The following is a 9,735-nucleotide window of genomic DNA, read 5'->3' as shown; positions in this document are numbered from 1 at the left end:
TACTGTCCTACTTTAGAGATGCTTGATGAGAAGTGTTTTTCTTTTTTTTATTCTTCCTCTCCACTCTCTCTCTCTCTCTCTCTCTCTTCTGTCCTTTACATGATTTTTACAATTTGTATGCTGTTGTACTATTACACTGAATTGTCTTCTGCTATTCTCTTTTAAATTTAATAAAAATACTATGGCAAGAAAAATAATGACCAGAGTACAAAGGTGGGAAAAAGAATTTTATTTTCTATCTATTGATTAGAATGTCAGTTTTTGGAATGTGCTTCTGCCAGAACTGGTTTTAGACATGGCTAGGGCATGCAAGAAAAACCTCACTCACTGGCCTTCAATCTCTCTATCTGCATTACTCACAAGACCCTTCACTCATGTTCACCTTCATACCCGGCTTCCTTAATCATTCCCTATACCCCTTCTCATCCCTTTAATTTCCTTGATTACCATCATCTTGCCCTTTCCTCCCCTAAACTGGCTCACTAAGGGGTCCTTTTACAAAGTGTCAGTACCTGTACTGCTGCATTAATTTCAATATGTTGATACTGCTTAGACCTAAGCGGCTTACAGTTTAATTTTACAGGTATTGCGTCTGTTCCTAGTGGGCTCAAATCTAAGTAGTACATGTACTACTGTTGTACCTGCATTGCCTCACCATAGACTCCATGCCAGATACATGGGCACCAAGCACGGGGGCTGATCGTAAGGCAACTCAGCCTGCAAAATTGCAGCTCCTATCAAAAACAAAACCACAGACACCCAAGTGCTCTCCCACTGTGTCTGATATGGCTGAAGCCACAGCCGCCCCAGAACAGCTCGTCTGCAACTTTGCTGCCGGCACCGAGAGAACTGCCACTTCCGATTCTGTGCCAGCAGAGGCTGGACAGTGCCCCACGGAATCCACTGCACGACACTGAGACAGCGCAGCGCTTCAGGCACTGAGAACTAATTTGGCATCTCTGATGTTCTGTGGAAAAAATGACAATTTACAGTTATAATGAAAATAACCTGCCTATTCACTTCCAGGCAGGAGATTCTGAGCAGTCCTGGATTTCTGACCATCCTGAATGCAACTCGTAGCACTGATTTTAATGGGTAGGATCAGAAGTGCAGTGTTAAATAAAATTTCTACACAATAAGAAGGAGAAGGAAGAGTCATGAGGGAGAGGGAGTCTCAGGGTTTTTTTTTTTTTGGGGGGTGGGGGGAGTCTGGACAAGGAATACAATAGACAGAGAGGATAATGGTACATAGAGCTTTAAGAAGCACCAGTAAGGCAGTGAACCTTTACCAACACATTAAATATAGGAAAATGAAGAGGATGGCTATAACAAGCCCATGAAAGGATTATGAATGAGCATGGAGTATTTAAAAAGACAGGGGGGGAGGGGGGAATAATAGTAACAAGGGGTTCAATCACGGAATAATGTAAGGTGTTACTATTGGAATTACAGTTTGAGTTTAATGTAACATGCTGACTATTGTTTCTTTCAGTGTGCATGGCAAAAGTGAAGGTAGTAAGGGGGGAGGGGGATAAGAGAGGGTACTGTTATAAAAACAAAAACTGATGATAGCAACTTAAGATTAATGTACATAAGAACGATAGCTTTACAATTTGTTATGTATATACTCTAATGAATGTGTTACCAGGTGGAATCATCAATAAAATTGTTGACACATAATGGGTAGGATCAGGCACTACATATTCCACAATGCGTCGGGATATAAATTCAAAGGCGTGGCCAAGAAGTCCCCAGCCTGGGAATGGGTAACTTGACATCTCTGTTGAACTGTGAAGTCCAAAAGTTCTGTTTTATATCAGTACTTCCAAACAGTTCAATCAGAAAGAGTAAATTAATAGTTTTCTGAAAATGTTAATTAATTTGCAAACTACAAAGCCTGCCAGGTAAACAGTACGTTTGTCTGGTGGAACAAGATAATAAAATAAATATTCACAGCAACAAAAAAGTCTTAACCATAGGAAAGAATTAATAAATGCATCCCTATGCTTCTCACCATAACAAGAATATAACAGCGTTGTGTCTTTAACAATCACGTCAGCTCAGCCGAGCTCTTTGGTGACGTCATTCGCAAGCGCCTGCCGTACTCTTTGGCCTGGGCGCCGTCATTTGACGGCTATAGAAGACGGCCTTTGGTTTATGGCGGGGAAGATGTAAGTTAATAATGGCGGGGATTGTTTATAATCTAGCTTCATCGCCTTAGTAGTGCCGATCTGGGTCTTTGGAAGCCGCCCGATCGGAGCAAGAGGGAGGGTCTAGGTGTTTATGGTGCTGCTATTGAAACGGCGGACAACGGTTCTCTGTCTTTCGCCAGCATATTCTGTACAGAGGCAGGTTGAGTTCCCGGGCTTGCGGCCTTGCTGTCTTCCTGTTTGCCAGTTGTGACTTTGGGGCTAAACCATTGTTGTTTTGGCCTCTCTTAAGGAAGATCCCAGACCAATGACTGTTCGAGAGATCCAAAGCTTTTCTTCCCCTGGTTTTATCCCGTTTAGTTATCTGTTTTTCACACTCAGTGATTGACAGTGTCTTCCAGTAACTTTCAATGCAGGTTTTAGTCTCACCGTGGCCTGTGGGACTCCGGGTTTGTTGATGGGTTAGTGAGTGGGATTTCCGTGTCCCTCTGTTTACTGTCTGCTATCCACTGGCTCTTGATTATAGCAGCAACGCTATCAGTGCTGGTTTTGAATATGGTTCACAGGACCTCATCCTCAGGCACCAGCAGCAGGAGAAGCATTTACTCGCACATTTGTTGCTATTGTGGGGTCAGAGACTTAGTATAAGCTGCAAGTCTGCATTGTTATTAACAGGGTTGTAGAGTCAGAGTCCGTAAAAATGTACTGACTCCAGCTTAAAAATGAAAAAAAAAAACCAATTTATAATTTTATACTTATCCTATATAATAATTTGCACCTCTGTCTGGATGCCTGGGTTCATAACAGTTCCCATTGGTCCACCCTGGGGATGACATCACAGGGCAGACGAATGGGAAGTGAGAGGGAAGGGAACCCAGCACCAGCAACTGGAGGTGTGAACAGAATTGCCCCTCCGAGTTCCATGACCCCCTCCATTTGTGTCCGAGTTCCACTGCCCTGAGTTCCCCTCCCTCCCTCCACCACTCTGAGCCTCCCTCCTTCTCTCGCTGTGGCCTCCGAGTGCAAGCAGGACGTGTGCTGCTGCCCCTCCGCTTCGTAAGTGCCGGCTGTTCTGTAAAACCTTTTACCTCCTGGTCCGCTGGCAACAATGAAGTTGAGCAGGCATGGTGCTTCACACTGCTTTCGCTTCTGTTTCAGCTGTGCCTCTGGGCCCGCCCTCATTTCCTGTTTGTGGAAGGGCGGGCCCAGAGGCACAGCTGAAACAGAAGCAAAGTGAAGGCAGTCTGAAGCACTGTTGCTGGCGGACCACGAAGTAAAAAGTTTAAAAGAACAGCCGGCACTTACGAATGGAAGGGGCAGCCGCACACGTCCTGCTTGCACTCGGAGGCCATAGAGAGAGAGGGAGGGAGGCGCGGGGTTGTGTAACTCGGAGTGGGTGCATGGAATGCGGAGGGCACGGGATGAGGGAGGGGGTCCTGGAACTCCACCAGAAGGGGAGGGCCGGTCCTGGAAGGGGAGGGGCTGATACTGGAACTTGAAGGGGGAGGAGGGGTGGGTCCTGGAACTCGGAGGAGAGGGAGGGAGGCAGGTAGGGGAGCATGGAACTTGGAGGGGGGCCCTGGAACCTTGCTAGCGCCCATTTCCTTTCTGTTGGAAAGGGGCCTCTTTTACTAGTATATACATATATTTATCAAGGATCAAAAGTTATATTTACTAGTACTGAGAGAGAGCACTTAAGAGGTCATTAATGTAGTACTAGCGCACGCATTTATCTGCACAGAATGTTCAGAGGCCTCGACCGTGGAAACAAGAGAGCAGACAAACAATTAAAGTAGCATGCTAATGTAGTCAAACTCATCTTAATGAGGTCATTTTGTATACCTCCCTAATACTCTGAAAAGAGCACCTGAAGCAAATCTGCCTTACCGCTGCAACAATTTATGTCAGGTCAGAGCAGGCATTAGGGTGTTGGAATAGAGGATTTCTCATGATTTTCATGCTTCTCTTATGATTCTTTCTGCAAAATCTTCCAGTTTTGCTTACTTTTGGAAGCAGAAGGAAGCCCTTATGCGCTGGTCGTGAGAAACAGCCGACCCAAGTGAAAGCACACAGTCATCTATTTCCTGTGTCGAAATTTAAAGCATTCATGCTAAAAAAAAAAAAATGCCCAAAGTGAAAACACACATTGGGGCTCATTTTCAAAGCACTTAGCTTTCCAAAGTTCCATAGAAACCTATGGAACTTTGGAAGGCTAAGTGCTTTGAAAATATGCCTCAGTCATCTATTTCCTGTGTCTAAATATAAGCGTCCAAACTAAAAAACATTTCAAAATGTTTATATTTAGGCTGCAGAATGTGTGCTTCACTTTCGGATTTTACCAGGCACATGTGCACAGGAGCCTAACTTACCACAGAACTCTTCTGCGCATGTGCCAAATACAATCCTGCCAAACTAAGCACAGATTTAAACACCCTTTCCCATTCTGAATATTCATAAGAAACACCTAATGCCTTTTCCTACTTCTGTAGGTAATAAATAATAGGTTTAGCCTGCAGGAGGAGTGCCTTATAAATTCTAGATAACCCCCCCTCCCCCCACTAGCCATCGCCAGCTGTAACTGTGTTTCCGTCAGGCTCAACTCCCCCTTTGCTCGTCTAAGAATAAAATCTTGCAGCTGATGATATTGAAAAGCATTAGAGATAAGGACCCCATATTCCTCTTGCATGTCTCCAAAAGCTGGAAGTTCCCCAGTTTTCCCACACCTGCCTACATTGTGCATGTGTTAAAAGTTGATGGTATACTCTGCATACCATAGAATACTGAAATCACCTCAGTAGCATACATTTTAATACAATTTGCGACTGTTTCTTCCCAGCAAGTTAACACCTGCGGACAAGTCCTCTGCATTGCTTTGTGCATTTAGCCAGCGTTCAGCCCTCAGTAACCCTGTGGCGCTAAGCCTATAGTTGCTTTCTGCATTGGCTATATAGTAAATGATGGCGGACAGACATCAAAGTGGCCCACACAGTCTGGGGGACTTAGAAGGTGTGTGAAGAATGCTGGGGATGATGGGAAATTAGCAAGGGAGGAGATAAAAAGCTAGCAGATGAAAAGTGGAAAGAGGGAGGCAGAACTAAGATAAAATTAACTGTGAATGGATATAAAGAAGAGAGAAATAGGGGAAAAATATTGGAGACGGATGTAGAAAAGGAAGAAATGGAAAGAGACACTTGAAAAGAACTTGGTCCCAGTCTTTTTCCTTCTCCGTCTTCCTTCCCCAACACAGTTAGAAAAATAGAATGCCCGAACAGCAAAGGTAAAAAAGATTGTCTTTTTGTGCATCTTTTTCTATTTTTGAAGGTAGAGGAGGGAATGCATTTGGGTTTTTTTTCCCCGCTATTACACTGCTTTGGTTTCTTGTTCTTTGCATGTTTCTGTTTCAACATGGTGTCCGGAAAAAATGGTACCACCATGTTTCCAATATCAAAACCAAATGTACTATTATTTAAAAAAATTATTACTGTCATTGACAGGTGTTACTGCAAGATGCTGTAAAAACTGGATGATCCCTCTTTTCAAAATGACATAATTCAGGAAGTGACCATTAACATCCATTTTAGCAAAATGGCATTTAGCAAAGAAGAAAAGGTTGTGATGAAATTTTGCGACAAACTAAGGCATACGGCGCAAAGCGTTTGTTAAGGGCGTTTCTAATAAAGGTTTTCAAATGTCATGCTGATTGTTTAAGCAATTGAAAAGTATTTTGAAACTATGTAAAGAGTCTCGTTTTTTTCCAGACACCGTGCAAGTTGTGTTTTTTCTGTTATTATCGTGTGACCAAGATGAGGAATTCTGCTACCATGTAGTTCTGTGTAGGGAATGGGGAGCTGTAGCAGTGTGCCTTATTCTGTTTCATCAATATGAAGCATATTGGTGTTCTAGGGCTGGTGTATATTTACAGTGCTGCTATTTCCTAGGAATGGTTGTTGGAATTCTGAGAGTTAGTGCTGTTTTGGCATGGCAGATTTGCCATATGCAGTGTCTTGCGGAAGTGATGCAGCGTTGCACATTAGGAGTCGCTGACCAGGAAAGGGATCTAGATGTCATTGTTGATAATACATTGAAACCCTCTGCTCAGTGTGTGGCAGTGGCTAAGAAAGCAAATAGAGTTAGGTATTATTAGGAAAGGAATGGACACTATAATGACTTTGAATCGCTCCATGGTGCAACTGCATCTCGAATACTGTGTGAAATTATAGTCACCTCATCTAAAAAGATATATTGGAATTAGAAAAGGTACAGAGGGGGAAACAAAGAGTAGGGGGTAATTGGACTGTTGGGGAGAGAGGTAAGGAGGGAACAGAGGGGTGGGGGGGAGGGAAAGGGGGGATAAATGGTTATGTAAAGCTAAGAGTTAAGTTAAAATATAAGTTGTAACCTGCTTAGAGCCGGAGGCTCTATGTTGTAACTGAGATGTTGTTTCAATAAAAATTTATAAGTAAAAAAAGAAAAGGTACAGAGAAGGCTGATGAAAATGATAAACAGAATGGGACGACTTCCCCATGAGGAAAGGCTAAAGCAGCTAGGGCTCTTCAGCTTGGAGAAAAGACGGCTGAGGGAAGATATGATAGAGGTCTGTAAAATGAGTGGAGTGGAACGGGTAGACATGAATCGCTTGTTTAATCTCCAAAAATATTAGGACTAGGGGGCATGCGATGAAGCTACAAAGTAGCAAATTTAAAACAAATTGGAGAAAATATTTCTCCAATCAACGTGTAATTAAACTCTAGAATTCGTTGCCAGAGAATGTAGTAAAAGCAGTTGGCTTAGCAGGGTTTGGATAGCTTCCTAAAAGAAAAGTCCATAAGCCATTATTAAAATGGCCTTGGGGAAAATCCACTGCTTATTTCTAGGATGAGCAACATAAAATGTATTGTACTGTTTTGGGATCTTGCCAGGTACTTGTAACGTGGATTGTCCACTGTTGGAAACAGGATGCTGGGCTTGATAGACCTTCAGTCTTTCTCAGTATGGCAACACTTGTGTTCTTATGTCTTCATATTGTACGTTTTTCACATTCTGCTAAGAAATAAAATAAAAAATGCAATGAGTAGGAGTTTTTCACTGATCTACACATCATGCTGTACTATATTTTCAATGTGGAAAAAAACAATTCTGAAAATATTTAAAAAAGTAATTAAGAAGAAGAAACCAAAATATGAAGTTATGCAATCAAAACAATCTTGGTCATGCAAAGCCCAAATTAGCTCAATTTTTAAAAATGACCTTAACAAGGTGGATATTAAGTTACATGGAGCCCACCAGTGTCCAGTCAAAGAATATTTTAGCTAATTTGAATATTCCTGGATTAGGAATCAAACTGTGTTGTATGGAGTGAATGTGCAGCCAAAGATCTAAACATTCCAAACACAAAACTGCTGATATAATTCCGGGATAAATTTAATCAAAGGTACATATTGGGGGAAGGCCACAAAAAAAATTTCAGTATGTTTTGAATATTTATTTATTTGTTACATTTGTATCCCACATTTTCTCACATATTTGTAGGCTCAATCTGGTTTACATAGTACCGGAGGGCCTTTGCAGGCTCTGGTGTGAACAAATACAAGGTGTTGTTGTGGTAAGATAAATGTTCATGTGGTACAGCTACATTAGGGACTCGTAGAACGGAAGAGTTGTGTTATGTCCATTGCGTGCTTTAGTTTGGTCGTGTTGCTGAGATTGGGCATTTAGGTCGGGTCGTTAGGGTATGCCTTCTTAAACAGGTTAGTTTTTAGTGATTTGCGGAAGTTTAGGTGGTCGTACGTCGTTTTCAAGGCTTTAGGTAATGTGTTCCACAGTTGTGTGCTTATGTAGGAAAAACTAGATGCGTAAGTTGATTTGTATTGAAGTCCTTGCAGCTTGGGTAGTGCAGATTTAGATAAGTCTGTGTTGATTTAGATGTATTTCTAATTGGTAAGTCGATGAAGTCTGTCATATAACTCGGGGCTTCTCCGTAGATGATTTTGTGGACCATGGTGCAGATTTTGAAGACGATGCGTTCTTTGATTGGGAGCCAATGTAGTTTTTCATGGAGGGGGTTTGCACTTTCAAATCGCAATTTACCAAATATAAGCCTAGCTGCTGTGTTTTGAGTGGTCTGAAGTTTCTTTAGGGTTTGTTCTTTACATCCCGCATAAATTCCATTGCAGTAGTCTAAGTGGCTTAGTACCATTGATTGTATTAGGTTGTGAAATGTTTCCCTTGGGAAGAATTGCTTCATGCGTTTAAGTTTCCACATTGAGTGGAACATTTTCTTTGTTATGGATGTCACTTGGCTCTCTAGTGTTAAATTACGGTCCAATGTAACTCCGAAGATTTTCAGGCTATCTGAGATAGGAAGGGTCTGATCTGGAGTGTTGATACTTGTGGGGATGTCCATGCTGTGTTGTGGTGATATGCATTTGCCCATGAATCCATAATATTTAGGCTGAGCTTGATTTCGTTGGTGATTTCTGTCAGTTTGGTTTTGTAAGGAATGTATATTGTGACGTTGTGTGCATATATGAAAAGGTTAAGGCCTTGGTTGGATAAGTACTTGGCAAGTGGGGTCATAATTAAGTTGAATAGAATCGGTGAAAGCGGTGATCCTTGCGGATTTTACTTCGTATGTTCTTGTGGTTAGGAAGCCCTTGATCCAGTTAAGTATGTTTCCACCAATCCCAAACTTATCTAGTATTCTTATTAATATATTATGGTTTACCATGTCGAATGCACTAGACATGTTGAATTGGAGGGGAAGGATGTTTTTGCCTGTTGCTATTTCCTGCTTGAATTTGGCTAGAAGAGTGAGTAATACTGTTTCCGTGCTGTGGAGGCGGCAAAAGCCTGACTGTGATTCGTGTAATATTGAGAATTTGTTTATGATATCCCTTGGAGCACTGTTAAATCCAAAGAGGAAACATTTTGGCACCACCAAGGATACTGCCCATGATTATTTTAGAAGGTCTACAAAGGTCTTTGGCTGGGACTGGAGAAATTGTTGACCTTTCAACATTACTCCACACACATAGTCTGTTTGGGAGGATGGCCAGAAAGAAACCATCAATGAAGAAAAGCCATCTGATGTGTGCTTGGTGTTCAAACAACAGATACCACAACATTTTTCCCCCTAGCTATCATGCCCTTAACTCTTTCACTGCTGTCAGTTAAGCAGTGGAAGGACCAAGGGGCACTACTGTTGGGCTATGTTTAGGGCATCAGTTGACCTTAATTCAGCCCTGGATGTGCTGTAATGAATTCCAGACCTTGACCACACAATAATAATAAAATCCTTGATGTATTTGCTTATATTTAATACCTTTAACAGATGGAAAATGTAATATTAATTGTTCATAATTATGATTTCCAATCTGACTGCCTAATAACCCAGTTAAAAGAAGAAAATTAGCAGTGACATTTTCATATAATGTTTTAAACATTAGATATAATTTAAGTCGAGCCTGCACGCCTGTTACTGTTGCTGCTGTCGGCTGCCGTAAACCCGACTTCGTAAGTGAAGTTGACTTAAATTTTGGAGGTAGGGGACCTAGAACGGGAAGGGAGGGATGACGACACCCTCATG

The 9,735-nt window shown here is 41.9% G+C and overlaps 1 protein-coding gene across 1 annotated transcript in view; it reads left to right on the top strand.

Annotated features, from left to right (window-relative positions):
• Positions 1-2,090: 2,090 nt before the first annotated feature.
• The window catches only part of RNPS1 (RNA binding protein with serine rich domain 1), a 75,200-nt gene continuing 67,555 nt past the window's right edge, over positions 2,091-9,735 (top strand). Inside the window, exon 1 of the mRNA XM_030212362.1 lies at positions 2,091-2,171. Coding sequence (XP_030068222.1) covers positions 2,158-2,171 — 14 coding nt within the window. The 5' untranslated portion in view covers positions 2,091-2,157. The remainder of the gene's footprint in view (positions 2,172-9,735) is intronic.

The sequence above is a fragment of the Microcaecilia unicolor genome, chromosome 8, assembly GCF_901765095.1.
Source record: "Microcaecilia unicolor chromosome 8, aMicUni1.1, whole genome shotgun sequence".
In the NCBI taxonomy this organism is placed as follows: Eukaryota; Metazoa; Chordata; class Amphibia; order Gymnophiona; family Siphonopidae; genus Microcaecilia; species Microcaecilia unicolor.
This window is presented reverse-complemented; position numbering and strand designations above follow the sequence as displayed.